The sequence below is a fragment of the Balaenoptera ricei genome, chromosome 7 (genome assembly GCF_028023285.1).
Source record: "Balaenoptera ricei isolate mBalRic1 chromosome 7, mBalRic1.hap2, whole genome shotgun sequence".
NCBI classification, from domain to species: domain Eukaryota; kingdom Metazoa; phylum Chordata; class Mammalia; order Artiodactyla; family Balaenopteridae; genus Balaenoptera; species Balaenoptera ricei.
This window is the reverse complement of record NC_082645.1, coordinates 56949087-56975088: the sequence shown is the minus strand read 5'-3', so window position 1 is coordinate 56975088 and position 26002 is coordinate 56949087. Positions and strand designations below refer to the sequence as shown.

Sequence of the window (26002 nt, the reverse complement as noted above, 5' to 3'; positions counted from 1 at the left end):
GGAGAACATAGTCCAAGTCGCATATTATGGTTCAGGGAGAGGAGACCTAGGGCATTACGCTATACATCTAGCATAATTAGAAGGTGGGATAAGTGTGAGCTCTCATACCCAGCCTCCAGCATCTGGGAGACCTAATTTAGGAGGCCAGGACGATGATGTCTCAAGTTCAGTGTACTATAATCAGAAGGTATACTTGAATGCCTGAACTCCTTATAGGTTTGGTGAAATTTCAGGAACAGAGAGGCTTCACCCCTTCCTTCCACAATAAAGGAGAATAATTCCATCTCCACTAGTTTCTAATTAACCTAACATTTCCTTACTGTGAAATCTATCCTATCCATAACGAGAAATCAAGGCTCAGATTTAATTGCAGATTCCTAGAAGAGTTAACATGTTATCTTTGAAAAAAATACACCACTAGTTTATTTTCATTCATCCCATCGTTAGTTATGTGCACCTTCTTTGAGGCAGACCCTGTGCTGGGTATTGGGTGTACAACAGTGAGCTAAACAGCCCTTGTCTCTCTCTCCACACCTCCTTGGCCTTTGCCACTTGGGGAGAGGGAAGAGTTTGTTAAGCACCTAATAAGATCGAAGAGGTGACTTCTGTGGGTTGAGATGGTCATGTACAGTGGAAGGGGGAAGGTCTGATACAACAAGCTTTTATAACTTCATCCTGATCAGCTCTGCATCTTCTTCATCTTTGTGGGGGGAAAATATCAGCTTCTGAAAAAATACTTTCTAATCATGGCAACCAAGCACTTTCCAATCTTTCCTTTGTTCATTTGTTTAGTGCCTGCTGGGCACTAGGCCCAGTGCCGGGTACTGACTGGAGATCTAGAGGTGATTGACGGTGTCTGCTTTCAGGGAGCCTCAGTCTAGCTCCCCTGTAATAAGTAGGGTGACCATGTCCTTTATTTTTTAGGCTATAGCCTAACCTAGAGTGAAGACCCAGTCAACCCGTGAATTGCTTTGATTTCTTATTATCAAAGAAGGAAATTATTCAACCTTGCTCTGTACCTTTCACTGGCTACTAAACCCTTACGTTAAATGTTTTGGAATATACCACAAATAAAGAAAAAAAAACAAAAAACCTCAAGAAGTGAAGATAAAAGAGGTGTCCTTCTCTGGAGCAGTGCCAGGTGATGTACACAGAAGGCCAGCTCTCTCCTCCTCTGCGTGGGCGGGCCACATGTGTGAGGAATGTTTGTCTTTGGAAGGCTGCCACCACGTTCCAGGCTCAGCGTCCTTCAGATCTCACCGCTGTTAGTGCTCGTGCCAGATGGCTCTCCCTCAGTTGGCTGCATTGGCCCATAATTTAAGTAGCATTCCTCCTCATATCAGTGTGTTTACTGTCTCGTTAATTTTAACTTTTCCAAAGCTTTTCCCAGTTCAGAAGCCACTGGGTTAAATCTCAAGCTGTGTGCGTCTTATTAATATATGCTTATTGCAAAACCTCTTTATAAAACAGATTAAGGTAAAGCAAGAGTGACTATAAGAAAAAGTCCTATGAAGTTAAGTGTTTTATTTCCCTTTGGCCTATTTCCTCTGACTGATGAGAATTTTTCTAAAATGTGTATGATTTTACAAGGTTGTAAAGACAGCTTAAAGACTTACACAGACTTAGGTTGTGCAGACTTATTTCTGTAAGTGTTTTTGTTTTTAATCAAGGGATTATAGGCACTGAGGGAGACACAAATTGTTTTTAGTCTTACACATACAGTACATTGGAGAGCAGTCGCCCTGTTGTCTTAGTTTGTCCTTAGTTAATACTTGCTGTGTTATAAGTCTTCCCTCAACAGTGGCTGTGAGATTGTCATCAGAATCCCAGAGTATGTTTTGCCTTCATGCTTTATACACATGTAGTCTTGTTAATATTTCCAGAATGTGCTCCTGGGTGTAAGACTCTTCTCTTGGAATCCAGACATCTAGATAATTCAGTAAAACCTTTTTTGCTGTAGACCTGGAAAGGCTTTTCTTGATGCCTCTAGAAATCAAAGTTGGATGAATTTCCTGTGTCTTCTGCCTTCCATGGTATGATCATTTCCTTCTTTTCTTTAATTCAACTCAGACTTACGACCTATACATTAAAAAAATCCCTAGCGGAAGAGGGTTGAGGTTTCTGCACTGTACAGGAAGCTCTAGATTTTCCAAGATGTGGGCTGGTGCTGCTTGCACTCTGTCTGATACCTGTATAAATGCTTTTTATTCATTTACTGGATGATCTAGAAGAAGATCTGATAGACACTCTGCATATCTTACCTCTCAGATGAAGAAATGCCTATGGTTCCTCAACAAAGGCTTTTGATTCTTTTTAGAAAAAGCCTTCGACTTAACCCAGAAAAGCCACACTTGTATTTGTGGAACCCCTAAATACTTTCATTGTCAGAAAGTGGCTGTAAAACGACTTCACCAAATATGTACAATTTAAAACTACAGTGAGATTTCACTACACATTAATTAGAATGGCTAAAATTAAAATGACTGATCATACTAAGTGTTGACAAGTGTGTAAGAAATTGGATCTCTCATACATTGCTGGTGGGAGTACAGAAATGGCACAATCACCTTCCGCAACATTTTGGCAATTTCTTTAAAAGTTAAACATATATCTACCATATGATTTAGCCTTTCTACTCCTAGGTATCTGCCCAAGTGAAAGGAGAAAGTATGTCTCTACAAAGACTTGTATCTGAATGTTGATGACAGCTTTACTTGTAACAGCAAACCCTGGAAACAGTCCTAATGTTCATCAAGAGGTGAATACATAAACTGTCATATACTCATACAATGGAATACTTCTTAGCAATAAAAAGGACAGAATTTTTGATACCGCTGCAACATGGACGGATTTCAAAATAATTATGATGTGTGAGAAAAGCCAGACAAAATGAGTACATACTCTATGACTCCACTGGAATGAAATTTTAGAAAATGCAAACAGCACGTTTACCGTGACAGAAAACAGAATAGTGGTTTCCTGGAGAGGATAAAAAGAGGGGAAGGTGGGGAGAATTATAAAGGGTCTGAGGAAGTTTTGGAGTGTGACGAACGTGTTCATTACCCTGCTTGTGGTGATAGTTTTACTGGCGTATACATGTGTCAAAACTTACCACGTTGTACTCTTTAAATATGTGCAGTTTATTGTATGGCAGTTATACTTCAGCAAGGGGCTGTTATAAAGAGAAACAAAAGGCCCCACCTCCAAGCTGCCTGCGTTAGTGTAAGAAAAGATGGTAGTAAGCATTTGGAACAGTGATTATTAAGGTTATAAAGGACATGACCCCATAAGAATCTGGTAAAAGCTAAACACCCCTTCTCCAGTAATGTGGTCACAAAATTTTGCCTACAATTTAGAGGGTTCCACGACTAAAAACCCCAGGCTAAGACACCTATCGAATTCTTCCTATTTTTGGAAGAACTAAAGCACTTCTCAACAACTGTGTCTCCTAAGCAATAATCCTCTTTTCTTTTCCAAAGCAAATAAATTAATTCTTACCGTCATCTCGGATGAATGTTGGGTATTCTTGGCAAGCACGACTGTGAAGTTTAGCCATTCTTCACAGTTAACTATAAACGTACTGGTACATTACCTCCACCAGCTGAATGAGGCTGCAGTTTCATTGATTATAGCATTTCATTGCTTTCAGAATGAACAATAATAACATAATGCTTATTGGACACTTTCATTACCATGCTGTTGTCCAGTTCATAAAACTCTACCTTAGGCACAGTAAAGGAAATTCAGGATAAAAATATCAATTTTATTATTATATTTTAGAGGACACATTCAATACCAGCCACTTGAGCTATTCCATACTGTTTCAGACTTTCCCATTATGCCAAGATAATAGTAATAAACTGGAATTTGCCCAAACCTTAAGGAGGATGGCAAAGGTATTTCTGTTTCTTTTATATCCTGTAATCCCTTCCTGCTATATGTAAGTAACACTAATACTCAACTCTGTTTAAAATTTTGACCTCAAAGGTTGCTTGCTTATAGTACCTGGAACATTCCTAAAATCTCTTCTAACTACTGCTTTTTCTCATCATCCAGGATCCTAATTCTGAGCTAAATGCAAAGAAAAATGTCGTATGACACACTGATTTCCCCCCTTTCCTTGAATATTTTATTTATCATTTGTACTGTCTTAAAATTTCGTTAATGAAAACGCCTTCTAAGGTGATTGATTGTACCATGTCTATCCGTGGATGGAGGCTTAAGGTTTCGCCGGGAAAAGACTCAGAGGCATAGGTTTGCATGCAGGTGGTTTTTCGAGGAGTGCTTTCATGATTGACATCTGTGAGGGAGTAAAGGAAGTAGAATTTTGCAGACGGAGGAATTAAAACTAGGATTCAGCCACAGCCAAAGCCTCCGCTAATCCCATGAGGAGCTTTGGATCTGAGCTGACTCTTGCGATTGTCCTGCCTTGAGGCACCAGGGCCTTTCTGCTGTCGTGGGCAGTCACTGATGCGGGCTGCCTTTGGGGAGAGGGCAAAGACTCGGGGGGAGATAGTACTCTTTGGCAAAGGGAATTCCCAGAGAGGGGTGAAGATGAGAGTCATCAGCCGCCAATAACCCCCGCAGATGGGAGGACAGTTGCCTCATTCCTAACAAGAAGATCTGGACAGCACAAAATAGTATTCACTCTGTTCTGCCCTGGCACTGCGTGGACCCACCTGGGAATCGTTCCTCCAGGAGTGCTTGGTCTCATTTCCTGGGGGAGAGCTGTAACAGGGAAGGTTAGTGCTGTGACTTTTAGTGCCCACTGTGGCAGCTGGTCTTGAGGTCGCAGCGATACTCACCATGTCCATCCTCTACTACCCACTGTAGATTTTCTTTATCTGCGGACCCCCTGTGCTAGTCTGGCTGTTTTACCTGGCGAGTGACCTAGACTCTCCTCTCTGAAAAAAATGAATGGAAAACGGCCAATCTTGGTGGTTCCTTGTAGATGAAATGGGGTAGAGGTAGCAGAGATGAAAAGAAGTAAACCGTTGCACATCTGTATTAATGGCAAAACTGTCAGAAATTGCAGATGGATTAGAAGTAACAGATGAGAGAAATAGGTCAAGATAAATCCTGGGTTCCAGTTCAAGATGTTGACACAGGAGGATCCTGAACTCACCTCCTCCCCACAGACACACTGAATCTGTAGCTACCTGTGGAACAATTTCCTCTGAAAGAAACCCCAAAATTAGCTGAGCGACTGCTTCATATCAGGCAAATGAGAAAAATCCACATTGAAACGGGTAGAAGGGGTGGAGACACAATTTTGCCATGACCCACATTGGGAGGGGACTCAACTCCAAGCTTCTCCCTGAGGAGCAGAGGGTTTGAACCCCACACCTGGCACCCCAACTTTTAAGACCCACGCCTGAGAGATGAGCCCCCAGACCATCGAGCTTTGAAAGGCTGGTGTCCGCAAGACACACAAGGCTATAGTGGACTGAGAAACAGTTGTCAGAGGGCTTATGGGAACTCACCGTGGCTACAGCCAGGGCCCAGCATGTGGTGATGGATGTTAACTAGACCTGTTGTGGCGATCATTTCATAATATATACATACATCAAAATAATACCTTGTACACCTGAAGCTAATATAGTATTATATGTCGATTGTATCTCAATGTTTTAAAAGATGGCTAATCTTTATTATAGTTGATTTACAAACTTGTGTTAATTTTTGCTGTACAGCAAAGTGATTCAGTTAAACATATATATATATACACACACATTCGTTTTATATTCTTTTCCATCATGGTTTATCACAGGATATTGAGTATAGTTCCCTGTGCTATACAGTAGGACCTTGTTGTTTATCCATTCTGTATATAATAGTTTGCATCTGCTAATCCCAAACTCCCAGTCTTTCCCTCTCCCACTCCACCCCCCATCCCTTGGCAACCACAAGTCTGTTTTCTATATCTGTAAGTCTGTTTCTGTTTTGTAGATAGGTTCATTTGCACCATATTTTAGATTCTATGTATAAGTGATATCATATGGTATTTGTCTTTCTCATTCTGACTTACTTAGTATGACAGTCTCTAAGTCTGTCCATGTTGCTGCAAATGGCATTATTTCATTCTTTTTTTTTTTTTAGATTTTTATTGGCGTATAGTTGATTTACAATGTTGTGTTAGTTTCCGGTATACAGCAAAGTGATTCAGTTATACATATATCCACTCTTTTTCTTTTTAGATTCTTTTCCAATATAGGCCATTATAGAATATTGAGTAGAGTTCCCTGTGCTATACAGCAGGTTCTTATTAGTTATCTATTTTATATATAGTAGTGTATATATGTCAGTCCCAATCTCCCAGTTTATCGCTCCCTCCCCTTATCCCCTGGTAACTATAAGTTTGTTTTCTACATCCATGACTCTACTTCTGTTTTGTAAATAAGTTCATTTGTACCCTTTTTTTTTTAGATTCCACATATAAGTGATATCATATATTTGTCTTTCTGTGTCTGACTTAACTTCACTCAGTATGACAATCTCTAGGTCCATCCATGTGGCTGCAGATGGCATTATTTTGTTCTTTTTTATGGCTGAGTAGTATTCCGTTGTGTATATGTACCACATCTTCTGTATCCATTCATCTGTCAATGGACATTTAGGTTGTTTCCATGTCTTGGCTCTTGTGAATAGTGCTGCTATGAACATAGGGGTGCATGTATCTTTTTGAATTACAGTTTTGTCCAGATATGTGCCCAGGAGTGGGATTGCTGGATCATATGGTAGTTCTATTTTTAGTTTTTCAAGGACCCTCCATACTGTTTTCCATAGTGGCTGCACCAGCTTACATTCCCACCAACAGTGTGGGAAGGTTCTCTTTTCTCCATACCCTTTCCAGGATTTGTTATTTGTAGACTTTTTGATGATGGCCATCCTGACTGGTGTGAGGTGGTACCTCAATGTAGTTTTGATTTGCATTTCTCTAATAATTAGTGATTGAGCATCTTTTCATGTGCCTGTTGATAGCCAGTCTTCAAAGTCATGGTTGCCTAGGATACTCAGGATTCATTTGAGATGAGCCAAGAGTTAATTGATTTGCTTTGGGAAAATAAATTAGATTATTTTAGGAGACACATTTGTAGAACTTCTTCTAAGATATGAATAATTCTTCTATAAAAGGATATTAACCTGGGGTTTTTAGAATCTTAGAGCCCTCTATATTGACACTATGTGTCAGGCACTAGGAACATAGCAGTGAACAGACAGACAAAGTTCCTGGACTCATTGGAGCTTATGTGCCTCGTGGGGGGGTGAGGTGGTAAGTGAAAAGCCATATCCAAAAATTCATAAATATATAGCATGTCTGGTGATGATAAGTGCTATGAAAAATATTCTGGGTAAAGAAGTAGAGAGTGGAGCTGTGGAGGGGTGTTGATAGGGTAGCCAGAGACATGTGAGCAGCAACTTGGAAGGGAGAGCCATGGAGAAGCAGCGTTTCTGGCAGAGGGAATGGCAGGTACAGAGGGTCTCGGGTGGAAGCCTGCTTTGAACACTCACGGAGCAGCACAGAGGCTATTGTGGCTGGAGCAGAGGCAGCCAGAAAGAATGGTGAGGGATGAGGTCAGACATGGACCAGGAGACTTGCTCATTGTAGAGACTGTGGTTTTTACTCTGAGCTGCACAGCTGGCAGGGGGCTTTGAAAAGAGAAGTCACATGGTCTTATTATATGTTAGAAGGCTCATCTGACTGCTGGGTGGAGGCCAGACTTGAGGGACTGGGATGGGAGCAGGGAGACAATAGATCATTGTACGAATCTCGACAGGATGATGGTGGCTATACTTGTGTTGTAGCAGTGCAGGTGGTGAGCAATCGTCAGTTTCTGTGTATGTGGATATATGTCACACACACACACATATATGTCAAAGGTAAACCTTTTGCAGAGGTGGATAAGATTTTGTCTGGGTTATCAAAGAGTTTAGTGGGGAAATCAGATCTATAACAGAGAATTTCAGCACACAGTAGTAGAGGTGTAGAGGAGAATGGGGGTTACAGAACCCTTCCTGGGAAAATTCGGGGTAGGAAATTACAAAAAATAAACCAGGGAGGTAGGTGAGGCTGGACCATAGAGGGTCTGTTGGACCACATTAAAAACTTGAGCTTTATCCCAGAGCTGATGGGAACAGTTAAACAGTATTACCTAAGGAGGCAACACGTTCCAATTTATGACTTAAATTCTCCAGGTAACTCAGGTGTGAGAAACAGGGCTCTTGAGAAGTTTAGACTGAATGCAAGGAAACCAGTTAAGATTCACCGTTGTCCAGGGTAGAGGCAATAAGCTAATGTTTTTTATGTACTTGCCATAAATCAAACACTATCCTAAGAACTTTGTTATTAACTTAATCCTCAGAACAACGCTATCAGGTAGGCACCATTAATATCCACATTTTACAGATGCATAACCTCAAGCACAGAGAGGCTAAGGAAACTTGCCCAAGTTCACGGGGCCACACAGCTCTAACTAAGCAGGAGGATTGGAACACAGGCGGTCTGGCTGGAGAATTCAGGCTCTTGCACACCGTGCCTCACGGCATCTCCTGTAGATAAGCGCCAGAGATCAGGGGGAAATACAAGGGCAAATCTCTTTTATTTTGTCCCAAACTGAATTGTTAATTAGCCATAATTTTGCATTAGTGTTATAGCGGTATCCATAAGAAACTCACTCTCCTAGGCTCTCCTTTTCTCCTTACTTAGAGCTTGGATTCTCTTTTGGCACCCATGTCTCTTTCTTTGCAATTTCATGCTGCCTTTCTGCACCAGTGCAACCTACAGGGTGTGTCTTTGAGTAAAACACATTGTGACGTTATCGTCGTCAGGTAACCCAAGTCTACGCTTTTGTCTTATCTCAGAATTTCTTACTAGGGGAATACATCAGCCTTGCGGCTCAGTTGGTGTGCTTTTCCCCAAAGCTGTTGTTTGAGAAGAGCTCGAATTAAGTCATCTCCATGAGAACATCAGTACTGTATGAGATTGTTGTGAAATATGCTGGTACGTAGGGAGAAAAGTGTATCTTTTGAATAATCACTCAGAATACAAACACAAATTGTAAATAGTCATTAGCTAAACGTTACTTTTCCTAACTGTCAAAATGTGCAGAATTTGAGTAGTACAGGGAGATTGTAGAGAAAACAGTGTCTGGAGAATGCCTGACTGAGTTTGCCAGAGAAATGTCACCTCTGCTGCCTGGCCTCCGGTAGATTACCCCTGGGAGACTCTTATTTCCTTCTCTGTTTAGATTCAGGAGGGTATTGAGCATTAGCATCTTTTTCCATGTGGTTGTTAATGATATTATTACAGCTTCATAAAGGGCAGTACTTACTGTACATTAGGCCAAATGTGATCCAAAAGAACAAATAGAGACTTCCAGCCCTGACAGAGATTCAAGCCTGAAGTGTGATGCAGGGACACAAAAATAGCAAGAAATAGATGGCTCACACAAAGGTATCATGTAGTCCCAGTGGTAGGGCAAGAGGGCCACAATCCCTGGGGCCTTAGTGAGTATCATCTGTGTCCTGTGTGGTCAAGAGACAGAGAAAGCACAGAGACCAAAGACAGTGGGCTGTGGAGGAGGGAAGGGACAAGTTCAAGGAATAACACAGAGTCTGCATCAGAAACTAGGGGAATGAGTTTTATTTGGGAAAGCCAGGAGGGATCAGAAATGAGTTGATGGCCACTGAGTAAGCAGGGTTCAGAAGCCCCGTATTTTTTTTTTTTGGAAACTAGGGTATCTTAAAACATGAAGTTATCAGCATATACTTGAGGGGCTCTAAAGTAACAGCCAGCCCTAACCCAGCCCTTCCTTCTCAGTTCATGTTCCAGGTAAGGAGCGTTTTTATTTTAGAAATCCAGGTGCAGTCAGGAGAAGGCAGGAAACAGTGACACCCATCTTTTTTAATGAGCATTGCTACTAGAAGAGAAATTAGCATCACCCTGAATTTTATGTGGTGTCAGTTAAATGAAGGTATTTTGTAGCACTTTATAACAAATTAGAATCAACGAAATTGAAAATAAGCCTAGCACCTGGGATGAGTAATCAGGTAAGTGGCCAGTTTTGCTATTTTTGCTTTGAGCTGAAGACAGAATTTGAATTTCTAATGTCCCCCGAGGTGTAGGGTTCACAGTTGGGGATGTGGTTTCTGGGATGATTGTTTAAGATGCCAGCAGGTCATTGTTGCTCTCCAGGCTACAACTTGCTTGTAGCCATGTTCCTTGGAAATTGGCCCTACCGCAGATGCGTGTCCACCAGAGAGAGGGTTGTGAATTAGTGTAGGACGCAGCTCTGCTTTGGGTGGAACATTAGAGAGCAGACTGGAAATAGATGACCCAGAACAAGGCAGTAAATCATCCACATTTACAGGGAGACTCTAATGAAAGGACTGAAATTCATGTGAAGACTTTACGGCCACTCGTGAAATCAGCCCAAATCCAAGGAACTATTAGAACACTTTTATGCTTTAAGAACAGGGTGACTCAGCTCAGTTGCTGCAATTTGCATATGGTCAGAATGCCCTGACACCATCAGTACTGGCTTTAGTGGGCAGAATTTTACAGCAGAGCTTTTCACTCCATGAGCCAATGTTTCTTGTGTAGATTACTAAATGATTTTAGTATCTGAGGTAAAGTTCAGGAAACTGTGGAGGAGGTCGAAAGAACATTGAGGTTGGTGGCCCAGGATCTGTACATGATATGTGTAAGTTTGTTGTGTGGGCAAAAACAAGGGAGAGAAAAAGATAAGTGGGGGAGACGGGTGTTAACAAAAATGAAACTTTGTCTGTTACTCAGATTGGAAATATTAAGAGGGCAACAGATGAAGATAAAATGGTGCTTGTGATTGTGGTTTATGAAGAGAAACAGGCCAGAGCTTCCCTGGTGGCACAGTGGCTAAGAGTCTGCCTGCCAATGCAGGGGACACGGGTTTGAGCCCTGGTCTGGGAAGATCCCACATTGCTTCAGAGCAACTAAGCCCGTGTGCCACAGCTACTGAGTCCATGTGCCACAACTACTGAAGCCCGCGCACCTAGAACCCGTGCTCCGCAACAAGAGAAGATGCTGCAATGAGAAGCTCGTGCACTGCAGTGAAGAGTAGCCCCCGCTGGCTGCAACTAGAGAAAGCCCGCGTGCAGCAATGAAGACCCAACACAGCCAAAAATAAATAAATAAAATAAATTTTAAAAATTTTAAAAAAGAGAAACAGGCCATATTGAATATATAATTTTTTCCCTCCACAGCAGATGGATTAAATGAAACTAATCTGCTGAAAATTCTTGTGTCTAGGTTGTTTTCAGTCAACCTTAGAGAAAAATAAAATTTGCACAGATTTCTTTCTACTTACAAACTTCCTACTTGAAACACTTTTCTCAAAATATTTATATGTTTACTATTTTCTCTTAAATTGTTTTTTTTCCCTTAAAATATTCAGATAACTTTTCAGATGCCTAATTACTGAAGCAGCAGGGGATTTTCCTCATGAAAAATAAAAATGATGAAGAGGCCCTCTCTCCTAATTTCTTCAATAGTAACTTCTCTTTCTTTGACCAATAGTACTTACCTGACGTTCAGGTTTGGACATGGAAAGAGGAAGGTGTTAAATTTCCATCAGCATCACCTGTTGAGGATTCTGTCATAAACAGTACCCTAAGCAAGAAAGGCTGACTTCTCTTTGAGAGCATCAAATACGTCATGGCACCACAGAGAGCAGGATGGGTCTCTGATGGATCTGGCCAATACTAAAAACATATCTGCACGATTGAGCTCCAAACGGACAGCCTCTAGTGCTTGACCCTGTTCAGCCAATTTCAGTGTTGCTCAAGGTGGCACTTCACTGCTGTGACAGATCATCGTGCTCTGAAAGCACTAAGACACATGCCTGAGTCGTAGAGGTTATCCACTGTATTTTGTTGCTTTGATAAAAATGGGTGCAGAGAATTGAGTGAATTTATAGGGACAGGAGTTCAAAATGCTGACCTATTATTTCCAGAGAAATGGGTCATTGCGATACCCCTCCTCTTTGTTTTGTACTGCCCTCTCCTGGCTAATAGATCTCTTAATAATGAGTGTTGAGAAAAACCAGGTGGCGGAAACACTGGGGGCTACTATCATTTCTACTTTCCACTAGACAGTAATTTCTCATTTTATTGTAGAAAACGTGGGGTCAGTGTATAGTGATTAATTCAGATGTGCTGAAGATGTAGGTTGTGGTAGAAAATGTCTTTATGAGAGTAGTTTGGTCATTTATATGGACTTTGTAATGTCTGTGAAAGAAATGATTTTGCAGGTTATTGCATCATTAGTCAGATTTTCTGAATCATTGATGTGAAAATCCAGTTATTGGAAATAATTTGGACGCTTTTTCTCCATGTTTGTATTTTACAGTGGCTGCTAATTTACAGAAGATTGTAGATGATCCCAAAGCTTTAAAAACATTGACATTTAAGTTGGTAAGTGGAAAGTTATGGAACGAAGGTAAATATTTCACCATGCTGTGCCAACAAGGAATAATAATATCATTTAGTAACCTGTTCCGTAATTCTGCTGTTGGTTCTGGGGGGTGGGGATCCGTTTTTGCATTCGTCATTTGCCTGGTCAACATTTGGGAAGATTTTGTGGTGTTTTTTGTTTTGTTTTGTTTTTTAATTGGAATATAGTTGATCTACAGTGTTGTGTTAGTTTCAGGTATACAGCAAAGTGAATCAGTTATACGTATACATATATCTACTTTTTTTTTAGATTCTTTCCCCGTATAGGTCATGGCAGATTATTGAGTAGAGTTCCCTGTGCTATACAGTAGGTCCTTATCAGTTATCTATTTTATATATAGTAGTGTGTATATGTCAATCCCAATCTCCCAATTTATCCCTCCCCTCCCTTTCCCCCCGGGTAACCATAAGTTTGTTTTCTACATCTGTGACACTGTTTTGTAAATAAGTTCATTTGTACCCTTTTTTTTTTTGGATTCCACATATAAGCAGTATCATATGATATTTGTCTTTCTCTGTCTGACTTACATCACTCAGTATGACAATCTCTAGGTCCATCCATGTTGCTGCAAATGGCATTATTTTGTTCTTTTTTATGGCTTGGGAACATTTTCTGATCATGACTGGAAAGTTCCTCTTCCATGAGCGTAGCTTGTTCTTTTACCATCACATCTTTAATAAGAGTAGCCATTTGAGAAGTCTTGAAGTCTGTACCCTTTTGCTTCCAGTTTGTATGGCAACTTGACCATAAAGACAAAATTAAACTGAGTTCGAAGCAGCACTCTTAATAAAGCTTTCCTGAAGCAAAAGCCAAGTGGTTCTAACGTTTAAAAATTGAGGCCGATTGTTGTAGAAATGGTTTAAGTAATTGGAAGCGATTGTAGAACAGCCCTCTGAAGGCTAGTGAGCAAAGACATAACATTTTAACTCCACATTTCAAATCACAGTAACAGATTCTTGTGGAGAGTAGATATTCCAGCAGTTTTTCTGCACTAGCAGATTTTAAATGTAAGAACTAGGGTAGCCACAGAGATACAGATACTGAACATTCTGGGGTCCTTGTGAAACTAAGAGATTGTGATCATGGCCAGAAATGGAGAGAAGTCCAAGTAGTCAAAAGTGACGATTTTCCTGAAAGTTTTTGCAAGCAGGATGTTAAATGACTCATTTTTAAATTATAAATTAATCTTATCAAGGGCCAGTCTGGAATGCTGCAAGCAATTTAAGATCTAGATGACCAACACTTTGTTTTACACAACATACGTTGATGGTCTGTCTTCTTTATTTCTTGTGAAAATTTAATGGAAAATGTGCATGGCCAAAAAATGCTAAATGATTCGTTACAGTAAATGTTAACCTGGTGCTAATTAACTTTCTGGGTCTTGCTCATCTAAATTCAGATGGCCAGGCTGAGTGATAAAAGAAAAACACAAAGATTTTCACAGAAAGAATTTAGCTGAAGAAAATCATTTTGTTTTGATAACAAAAGAACATTTTAGTCAGACAAAGAGTGAGAAATTAACAAATTGGAAAATTCATCTTCTAGCTTGGGACTCCTATGTCACCTCTATTATGTTTCTAATTCACCTGCATCTTCATAAACATGTTTCATTTATATGAGGATATATGGATGAGAAAGATGGCACCTTGTGTCTGCATTTCAAGCCAGTAGTAATGTTTCTTCATTTTTTTTATACTGCAAAAAAAGAAGTTACAACCTACCACCTCCTGAACATTTTCCAAATTTTGAACATGTAAACCTAGAGATAAGAGATTAAAACTTCTACGCTGGCTTATTCCCATTGGCTTTAAACTCGCCTACCTATAAAATAGGAGTAGCAACCCCAGGCCTTCCATAATACTGAAGGTTTTGTAAAAACACCCACTATACTGTCCCTAGATAAACTATACTGTCCCTGTGAAACTAGTTCCCTGGATTCCCTCTCTTCCTCATCCCCATTCTCAGCCCCCTAGTGGGATCCTCTTATCTTCCGAAACTGAGCTTCCTGCCTACAACTTGCCAGCCTCCAGCTCTGTTTACCACGCTGGGGCTCTAGCCCGCGTAATTCTTCCTTAATTCCAAAGTGCCCCAAATACTCGACTGGCTCTCCACTGTCCTCTTCTGAAACTCAAACCCTGATCATGGCTAAAGGAAGTCCTCCCTGATCAAACTTCCTTTTAGGTCCTGCTCCACCTTTCTTTATCCCCCCATTCACTTTTTTTTTTTTTTTTCCCCTCCCTTGGGGAACATTCCTGGTGTATGACTTTATTTTTTTTTTAATTAATTAATTAATTTATTTTTGGCTGTGTTGGGTCTTCGTTTCTGTGCGAAGGCTTTCTCTAGTTATGGCAAGTGGGGGCCACTCTTCATCGCGGTGCACGGGCCTCTCACTATCGTGGCCTCTCTTGTTGCGGAGCACAGGCTCCAGACGCGCAGGCTCAGTAGTTGTGGCTCACGGGCCTAGTCGCTCCGCGGCATGTGGGATCTTCCCAGACCAGGGCTCGAACCCGTGTCCCCTGCATTGGCAGGCGGATTCTCAACCACTGCGCCACCAGGGAAGCCCCCCCCCCCCATTCACTTTTTCCCCTAGTCCTCTCTCCTCCTATTTTCATCAGCTGACACTTTGTATGTACTCTTCCCTAAAATACCCTTCTCTCCCAACTTCTCCAGGCCTGCTCTCTGTGTCACCAACACCTAGACACGTTCCAGTTTTCTGCTTTAATTTCACTTCTCCAACAAGCTTTTTCTGGCATCCGATCTTGGCCTCGGTGCTCCTCCTGTATTCCCTCCCCGAAAGGTGATATTATATTGAAATTGTGTAGAATCTTATTTGTGTCTCTAATAAGTCTAGAGGCTCCAAGCGGGCAGGGACTTCTGTTGGATTCCCTGCACGTAGTAGGGACTTGATCATAATTAATAAAATACATCAGGACACAAACCTCATTTAGGAAAATTTCTCTCAAAATGCCTTGGCCTTGCCTGCAGAAATAACAAGAATCACTACTGTTTCATGGGCATCCACCATTTGCAGGGCATTGCATGAGATGTTTTACATACTTCATCTCAGTCAATTTAGTTCTCACGAATCCTCCAAGATGGTGATGTCACTGGGTCCATTTTATGTCTTGGGAATCAGAGGCTCTGTGAGGTTAACGTGCCCAGGATCAAGCAGTGCAGAAGCTGGGAATTCAACCCTGATCCAGCACCACGGCCCAGTGCTCAACAACTATTCAGTCTTACAGGCGGGACCTTGCAGCCTTATGGTTTTACAGGTTTCTGTTTGTGGATTCACCTTTTGGATGGCTGGACACACTTACACTGGTTGAGACCAGATCTCCTCTGTACCTTAAGCAGAGTGAGTAATGTTGGCCTGTCTGGCGCAGGAGACCTGCAGGAGAAGCCGTGCAGGTTTTTCTTTCCCCTTATAGCTTGAGAATGTATTGTAATGTGTGGCATTCCCAGTAAATGGAAATTGATGGCTTTTCCCCCAGAGATAGTTCAAGATGTTAAATAAAGCCAAACTCAGGAGTGACCTTCTGTTTCTGTCAGTTAACTCTCCATCCATCCCTAGTTAAAACCTGAGAGGGTTTCTTTGTGGTTGTCAGTTGCCAGCCAGTTTGAGACCCATTTGACAGAGCTCATTTGAACTGCTCCTTGGCTTAATCTTCTGTAGGACACTAACATCCTGGTAAAACCACAGAGATCCAATTTGGTTGTTTTATTGAAGACTAAAAGATCAAAATGTTTCAGAAGCATTTTTCCTCCTAAGCTGCTACTGCGCATAGTTCTTTCATCTCTCAGCTGTTTATCATTTTAATCTCAGCACTTTCTTTGCTTTCTAAAGGAGAATGGAAGGGGCCTGAAAATTATCTAAAGAGTAGTAGTTAGTACTGTGGTTCTTCACCTGGCTGCACAATGGTTTCACTCAAGGAATGGTGGGGACACTTTAAAAAATTACGAATGCCTGGGTCCTGTTCCACATAGCCTAATTTAATTGTCCTTCAGTGCAGCCTGGGCTGTGGGAACTTGGAAGGCGCCCCTGGTGATTCCAGTGTTTAGCCAAGGCTGGGAAGCATTCCATTTGTAGATGACTCCTTCTCCAATCTCTTTCCTCTCCCAGCTCCCACCGCAATTTAGAAATATTTGGCTCAGGCTTAAAAAGGTGTCTCTTATCTTGTATATCTGCTTATATAAGAAGGACAATGGCCTGAGGGGCAAGGATATTGGTTATTTAAAGAAGTACATGTACTTGTTTTTCTCCACCCAATGAGATCTTTAGCTTCCTTTGACAGATAAGATAATAAGGGAAGTATGATTTCCGTTGTTGACATGGCTGGGAGCTGGGAGATCAGTAAACCTTCTTACCACTTTCAACAAAGTGGTTCAGGCATAGGGGGCATTTCAGCTTAAGTAGTATGTGCTTTGAGTTTGACATATCAGTATGGTTTTATTGTCGTAAGCCTCAAGGCAAGTCTTCATAAATGTTTTTTAAGTCATTTTTAAATTTGCTACCTTGCAGTTTTGTAAAGTGGGTAAGTCTTGCTGCTTTCAATGTGGAATTTTTGAAATGGTGTTAGTGAAAATATAAAATATTTAATTTGTCCTTGAAGAAAGAACACAAATTGTAAGTACAGTTGACCCTTGAACAGCATGGGTTTGAACTGCACAAATCCAGTTAGACACGAATTTTTTTCAGTAAACACCTACCACAGTACTAACAACCTGTGATTAGTTGAATTCGCAGATACAGAGGAACCATGTTTAAGGAGGGCCAAATATAAGTTACATTTGGATTTTCGACTGCTTGGAGGGTTGGAACCCCCAACCCCTGCATTGTTCAAGGGTCAACTGCACATGTAATTAACATCCAGTTGGTACACATTTACACGAGCAGTATAGATTTTAGTTTCTGAAGTTTAATCACATATATTGCAGATAACTATACTTCAATTAAAAAATTGCTGATTTCCAATATTGTGTTAATGTCTGCTGTACAGCAGAGTGATTCAGTTATACATATATATACATTCTTTTTTAATATTCTTTTCCATTATGGCTTATCATAGGGTATTGAATATAGTTCCCTGTGCTATTAGAGTAGGACGTTGTTGTTTATCCATTCTATATATAAAAGCTCACATCTGCTAACCCTAACCTCCCACTCCATCCCTCCCCCAACCCCTTCCCCATTGGCAACCACCAGACTATTCTCTATGTCCGTGATTCTGTGTCTGTTTTGTAGGTAGGTTCATTTGTGTCATATTTTAGATTCCACATATAAGTGATATCATATGGTATTTGTCTTTCTCTTTCTGACTTACTTCACTTATTATGATCATCTCTAATTGCATCCATGTTGCTGCAAATGGCATTATTTCATTCTTTTTTATGGCTGAGTAGTATTCCATTGTATGTATGTACCACATCTTCTTTATCCATTCATCTGTCAATGAATATTTAGGTTGTTACCATGTCTTGGCTATTGTGAATAGTGCTGCTATGAACATAGGGGTGCATGTATCTTTTTGGATTAGAGTTTTGTCCAGATATGTGCCCAGGAGTGGGGTTGCTAGATCGTATGGTAGCTCTATTTTTAGTTTTCTGAGGATCCCCATACTGTTCTCCATAGTGGCTGTACCAACTTACATTCCCACCAGCGGTGCAAGAGGGTTCCCTTTTCTCCACACCCTCTCCAGCATTTGTTATTTGTAGACTTTTTAATGATGGCCATTCTGACCGGTGTGGGGTGTTACCTCATTGTATTATAGTTTTGATTTGCATTTCTCTAATAATTACTGATGGTGAGCAGCAGACAGCAATTTTATAAGCATTGGTAATTAATGACTAAAGAGCCTTATTTCTCGAGGCTGCACAACTAAGGCAACATTCCCCAAAGTACAGGTAAAGCCAGGACCGAAATGATATAAAAACTAGCTGAGAGTATTAACTTACTCCCCCTACTGAAACTGTCAGTTCAAGGAGGTCCATGTAGCAGCTGTCTCCTGTTCAGTCTGAAACAGTGGTTCTGCAAGTGTGGTCCCCAGATGGACAGTGTCAGCTTCACCTGGAAACTTGATAAAAATGTGAATTCTGGGGCCCCATCCCAGGCCTAAGGAATCAGAATGTCGGGGGATGGGGCACAGGAATCCATGTGTTAACACGCTCTCCACGTGATTCTGATGCTGAAGTTTGGGAACCCCCGTTCTAAAGGAAAGGGAGTTTCACACTTTGTGGAGCACCAGGGTAGAACAGAGGTTCTCAAACTCTGCTGAACCTTTGAATCACCTGAGGAGGTCAGAAACTCTCCAGGTGGTGAGGAATCCTTACCAAAGCACACCCAGGCTGGCGGTGGAGGGAACCCTTATGATCGATGCTGGACAACCGCATCTTCAACTCCTCCGCAGGACGTGGGCCACACCTGCTGGTGTGTCAGGAGGGATGGGGAAGTGGGGTCTTTCAGGAATCAGTACAGACACTTGAGTGAGAGCAGTGGTGTTACACTATCGTGCTACAGTCCTGATAACGGATACATTTTCCTTTGAAGCAGAGTTCTCAAAGTGAGGGTACTGAACTTCTGGGATTCCTTGAAACCATTTTAAGGGATCCTGAATGTCAAAACTTCTCATAACAATACTGAGGTGTTACTTGGCCTTTTCCATTGTGTTGACATTGGTGTAAAAGCCATTGTGGTTAAAGCCACTGATGTTGGCACAAATCAAGGCAGGAACATCAAGCCGTAGTAGTAGCCATCATCTTCAAAGCACTCATTCCATCACTCAGTAAATAAATAAAATTTTAAGAAATAAGTGGAACTGGCTCACGTCCCCACTTGAGAACACATCTTTTTAGTATGCTGTGTGATGAGATGGGAAGCATTTCTTCAGTACTGAAGCATGATGGTTGTCTCCAGGAAAAGCACTGGTGATTTGTTTGAGTTGTGAGCCGAACTAGCCATATTTCTTTCCATGGAGTATCACTTTTACTTGGAAGAACAACTGACAAACATTGGCTACTCAGACTAGGGATTTGGCAGACTTGTTTTTCAAAATGAACCAAGTAAGCCTGACACTTCAAGGAAAACAACTGACAATATTTGTTGTCAATCAATAAGAAATTTCAGATTTCAAGCAAAAACAGGATTTTAGAAAACTTGTATCTGGCACGGTAAGCTTGACAGAAACACCCCCCACCCGACCCCCAGTACTTAAAGGCATTTCTGATGAGATTGGTGATGGGTAATATTAATAAATATGATTTGTTGATATTGTTTAAGATGTCACCATTTGGAAGGTTTGCATAGCTCAGTGATGCTAAAACATCATACACAGGTAACAGATCCATTCAAAGGTAAAGTAGACCACTGTTTACTATAACAGAGTTATGAAAAGTTGAATGTGATGGTTTCACATTCTACATTGCAACTAAGCTTTAAGAAAATACCACTTGGCAGTCAGCCTCGCAGTGGTCCTCATGGCAGAGAGTGCAGTTGAGAGGAAGATCGGGCCCTCCAGGTCCTCCCGCCTCGGGGCCAGCAGGGGAGCTGAGGGGCCCGGGGACAGAGCCTCTGTGTCCCCCAGAGCCCTCTCGACGGCCACCCACTGGCTGGGCCCGGGCCTTGAAGCAGCAGCGAACCTCCCTCCCCCATCCCACCTCCACGATGTAATGACGGCGACTGTCTGCACGTCTCACGGTCCATGGAGGCCTCAGCAACTGGAGTATATGGACACTGCCATTAAGGGCAACCAAATAGTTGATGAGGAGAAGTTTCTTTTTGTAGAAGCATTCAGCTAGCAAATAAGGAAGGAATGATTGATAGAATATCATCATTTTACAGCCCCTGATGATGAATGACTGGATCTTGACAATGCTCACCATTGGCATTATGAAAAGACGTGCTCCTGAATAAAAAGGAACCTGAATCTGAAAAAAAAAAAGAAAATACCACTTGGCAAGTTTCAGCATAGTAACAAATGATATCCACAATTATCTGGAAAGGCTATTAAGATACTCTTCCCTTTTCCAACTACCTATTTGTGAAAGACTGGATTTTCTTTATTTACTTTAAGGAAAACAGAGCAATAGAGTGAATGCAGATGCAGGTGTAAGAATCCAGCCATCTTCTATTAAGCAAGACATTAAAGATTTGCAAAAATGGAAAAAGTAGTGCCACTCTTCTCAAATTTCTGTTTTGGGAAACTATGGTTATATATTTTTCATGAAGATTTTATTTATTAGCACGCAGTGGGTTTATTTCTGTAATGTTTAATGAATCAGTAAATGAATACTTTAGAAATAAATAACTATTTTCTAAGACGGTCAGTACCATATAACCTACATAAACATGTTTTATGTTTTAAAATATATTTAGTACTTTACTAAAAGTATTTTTTATTGAAATATAGTTGATTTCCAATTTTGTGTTAATTTCTGCTATACAGCAAAGTGATATATTCATTTTTTTTAATATTCTTTTTCCATTATGGTTTATCATAGGATACTAAATAGTTCCCTGTGCTATACGGTAGGACCTTGTTGTTTCTCCATTTATATCTATAATAACTTTAACCTCAGCCTCCCACTCCATCCTTCCCCCAATCCCCTCCCCCTTGGCAACCATAAGTCTGTTCTCCATGTCCATGGGTTTGTTTCTGTTTCGCAGATAGGTTCATTTGTGTCATATTTTAGATTCCACGTAAATGATATCATATGTATTTGTCTTCCTCCTTCTGATTTACTTCACTTAGTACGATAATCTCTAGGTCCATCCATGTTGCTGCAAATGGCATTATGTCATTCTTTTTTATGGCTGAGTCAGTATTTCATTGTATATATGTACCACATCTTCTTTATCCATTCTGTCCATGGACATTTAGGTTCCATTTAGGTTGTTTCCATGTCTTGGCTGTTGTGAATAGTGCTAGGAACATAGGGGTGCATGTATGTTTTTTGGATTCGTTTTGTCTGGATATATGCCCAGGAGTGAGACTGCTGGATCATATGGTAAATCTAGTTTTAGTTTTCTGAGGAACCTCCATAGTGGCTGCACCAACTTACATTCCCACCAACAGTGTGGGAGGGTTCCCTTTTCTCCCCACCCTCTCCAGCATTTGTTATTTGTAGACTTTTTAACGATGGCCATTCTGACTGGTGTGAGGTGGTGCCTCATTGTAGTTTTGATTTGCATGTCTCTAATAATTAGCAGTTGAGCATCTTTTCGTGTGCCTGTTGGCCATCTGTATGTCTTCTTTGGAGAAATGTCTGTTTAGGTCTTCTGCCCATTTTTTGATTGGGTTGTTTGTTTCTTTGTTGTTGAGTTGTATGAGCTGTTTGTATATTTTGGAAATTAAACCCTTGTCGGTGGCATTGTTTGTTTGCAAATATTTTCTCCCAAATATTTTCTCCCATTCTGTAGATTGTCTTTTCGTTTTGTTTATGGTTTCCTTTGCTGTGCAAAAGCTTGTAAGTTTGGTTCTGTCCCATTTGTTTATAAAAATAATTTTTTTAACATCTCTAAGTCGGTACAATAAATGTAACCCACAGAGACATAACTGTTTGGAGTTCTTGATAAAGTTTGAGAACTGCTGCATTAAGGGTTTCTGGTCACTTTTCTCTAGATTTTAGTATCATTTGCATGTTGCCCTCATGAGCATTTTGCAAGCCGCAAAGAGGCAAGGACTTGGCCTTAAGAGAGAGCTAGCAAGATAGTTGGAGGAGGGAGGGCTGAGTGCCTTGAAGCAAAGCCAAACCCCCTGGCCTGTGCCTCTTTGCCAGGAAACAAACAGAACATAGGATGGGACATGGGCCCCCTATGCCGTGTACCCACGTAATCACTGGTTTGACTACACATTCTCATGATAAATTCTCACTTCTATTACTCTTCACTGAAAGGATTTTAATGTTTTTATTTCTAGCCATTTTAACCTCCTGCTATTCACATTGACAAATTTCTGATGTAGCTTTCAAATGCACTGACGTGCTTCACACTTGCTAGTCTGACCTCTTTGTCAACGGCAGCAGCAATAGCTTGACCTCAGATGTTTGTCAGTTGTCTACACAGATTGTCTCTGCCCGCATCAGTGGGCTGAGCAAATGACGTTGTTAGCAATAGCGACAAGGAGAGAAGGGAAGGTTTAGGAAGATAGATCAAGAAACAGAGGTAGTAGAAGGAGAAAATTGGTGGGGTGGTAAGCATTGCAGTATCAGTATGACTGCTTTGTTCACAGACATAAGGAAAGAAGCACTTCTGACCTTTCTGCCCCTGGCAATGCCAACAATGGAAATTGTATTTTACCGAATATCTTATCTGTCAAGTGAAACTAGAGACATCGTTCGACAGACACAAAGTATATTATTTAATTGTTAATATTCCTACTCTTTAGGCTATGGATTTTCTTATTAAGCATAACTGCTCACACGGAGTGTTATTTTAAGGATAATTATTTTAAAATATTCAAGTTGTATGTTCTAATTAGCTGCTTATTTTAATTCTAATTAGCTGCTTATTTTAAAGCAAAATGCTGGGGTTGGCAAAGGGCTGGTTTCTCTACGGTGTTTTGGAGCAATGCTAAGCAGCTTCACCGTGATGATTTTGGAAACGGCTTCGTACCCTGGGAAACTAATTGTTTTGACAATAATTTAGCAGGCATTAGGCCAAGAAAAGGTTTGTATGGCCCTTTGGTAATTAATTGCCCACTCCCAGGCATTCAAACTTTCTTCACCCCACTCGTAGTACTTACATAATGTCCAGTTGTGATTTGTGTACTACAGAGCAAAGAGGCAACTTAGAATGGTGATCTGAGTACTCTGTGTGCGTGTGTAGGAGAGGGAGGTCAAAAAGAGGAGATTAAGTTGTGAATTAGGGCCAGTGAAAGCTTTGATGGGCAATGGCTTATTTGCAGTTTCTTTGGATTTTTGCAATGATAAAGTATTTGGCACGCTATAACTTGGTAATAAATATGTCCTAGAATATTATAAATTGTTTGTTTATGGAAAAAATAATTGTTATGGTACCTTTCCGTGTAAAAATTACGCACATTTAAACAACAGTTGTCTGTCATGAGCCGTTCCACTACTTGGTGACCAAGTAGTCACCAGTACTACTGGTGGCCAGTAGTGTCAAACTGGTGGCCAGTTTGACAAAGAAAGTGATTTTGATAAAAACCAAATTACCCTTGAGTGTGACCTGTTAGATCTCTTCTGCTCACTGTCATAATATTCTTTTAAAAGTAAAGCACATTTAAAAGCATTTTACTTAGTTGTTGAGATTGTGTATGTACCTTCCGGGCAGTGCTGTGGTTCATCGGTGGTTCCAATGGTGGTGGTTTCACGGGTAACAAATCCCTTCTGTTCTGGACGCCCAGATTCCCCAGGGTAGTTAGTTAGCACCCAGTAGTCACTGAAGAAAGTGATTCTTAGGATGTCTCCTGGAAGAGATGGGACACCTGGCCCCATGAAGACGGTGCTGGGATCCGCCGTCACAGGAACAAGTCTGTAAAAAAACCAGTAGCAACCAACCAGCACTGAGCATTTCTTTTTCCCTTTTCAGGCTTCTGGCTGTGATGGGTCGGAGATTCCCGACGAAGTGAAGCTGATTGGGTTTGCTCAGTTGAGTGTCAGCTGATGTCTGTCCCTTGATGTCACCCTGATCTGCCATGCCTACCCCTCGCTGTGCCCTCCCCCCAACCTTTCCCTCTCCTGCCACTTCCTCCCACCCCCTAGCAAAAATCAGAGGATTGTGAAGAGGCCGGCTTCAACGTAACGGGATAAAAAAAGAATTTTTTTAAACTTAACAACACTGAGTTCTGCTTTATTCTCTAGCAACCCACAGTATGAGAACAAGCAAAAACACCACAGCTGCACGACTGTTGCTCATTTTTCCAAAAGCTATTTAATATCCTCAGCAATCAATTCGGATCTCCCTTACGTGAAAAGAATCTGAAACACACTCAGGTGGTCCTATTTATTGGCAACAAAAGGAATTTTTTTCTATCAGAAGCCTATTTCTTCTCTCATTGTTGTCCTTCCTTTCTGTTATAATACTTTATTGTACATCTGACAATACCGCCTCTTCTGTTGTATTTAGAAATTAATATAAAATTAAGATTTATTAGCCGAACTTGAATTCTAGTTTTAAAACTGACTGTGAATTTTATTTTTCATATATTTATGCATTACACACCTTAGCTATAAGAAAGAAAAAACGTTTTTGATTATATATGCTTCTTGCAGTTACTCTCTTGTTATTTAAACAAAAAGTTTCAGGTCTATCTTTGGAGTATTTATAACTTGTGATTTTTGAAATGACTGACTGAATTCGGAACTAGGACGCTTACTCTTTTGGTTTGCCTGAAAACCAGTCCACAAGCTGATTGATTGTCTCTTGGGAGAGGGAGGTGCCTTGCAAAAACAAAAAAACAAAAAAACTTTCACATTAAGAATGTGCCTGAGGCTGCTTTACTCTGGAATATAGTCTCAGATCTAAAATTTCCTCTACATAAAGTGGCATATGTAAGTTTTGCTTCACTGGAACGTTTAGGATGCTCTATAAACCGTGGCCATTCTATTAGATTGCTAATTATGTACCCACCTCTGATTTGACATCTCCTGAAGTGATTGATTGATAGGATCTGTCGTTCCAAAGGTGATGATAAACTTGAAAATACCAGAATCCGTGTTTTACTTGAAATTCTGCAGAATACCCAGATGGAGTGAAAGATAATAGAAAGGGTTTTGTGCAGTGACTGAAAGGTAAAACGCTGTTAAGTTGTTTCAAGAATAAATACTTTCAACCCAAATAGCCCTCTGCTTGACTATACGTTATGGAATAGTAAACCTTAGGATTTTCAAAATTGGAGTCTAAACTTTCAGGGAGGTGGCTCCCAGGTGGTAGCCTTTGCTCTTTCCTAGCTAACCCTAGACATGGCAGCTCTTTAATGTACTTTAAAAAGCAAATATATATTACTAAGGGAAAAAAAGTTATTTATAATTGCCTTGTCATAATTGTTAAGGTGTTCTAGAGCCATTTGCATACAATTTAATGTAATTTCATTCCATTCTATTGTTTACACAACAATTATTACTCAAAGATGACTGCAAAGGTAAAAGGAAAATAAAAGTGTATTATTGCACAAAGAGGTAGTGTCACATTGTTTCATTCCTCCTCTAGGTAGTGTCTGCATTGCTGCAGTGATCTTTAGCACTTTCATAAAATGCCTAGTGAGAATTAACTGGTGAAAAGTGCCCCGGAGGAAGACTAAGGCATCCATCAGGCATCCGTCCAGTCACAGAAAACCAGGTATGACAATTGCTTGATAAAAGAATGAAAGACAAACATTCACACTCCATGTAGACAGTCTGTCTGTCTTTAAATCAAAAAACCACAGGGCTGCAGGGGACAAGTGAGAAGAATTCCTTCCAACGGCTAAGGCAGGAGTGGTTATAGGACTTGTGCAGGGCCTTTCAGAGCGTCCTGCAGAGCTGGCCTCCTAGGGCCCTGTCTTCCTGACATCCACT

The 26002-nt window shown here is 40.8% G+C and overlaps 1 protein-coding gene across 3 annotated transcripts in view; it reads left to right on the top strand.

Moving 5' to 3' along the window:
* Nucleotides 1–25621, top strand: part of STK39 (serine/threonine kinase 39) — a 310969-nt gene extending 285348 nt beyond the window's left edge. For all 3 annotated transcript variants that reach the window (XM_059928025.1, XM_059928027.1, XM_059928026.1), the window contains exons 17-18: nucleotides 12386–12450; nucleotides 24036–25621. In XM_059928025.1, the coding sequence (XP_059784008.1) occupies nucleotides 12386–12450; nucleotides 24036–24110 (140 nt within the window). In that variant the 3' untranslated portion in view covers nucleotides 24111–25621. The remainder of the gene's footprint in view (nucleotides 1–12385; nucleotides 12451–24035) is intronic.
* Nucleotides 25622–26002: the final 381 nt, after the last annotated feature.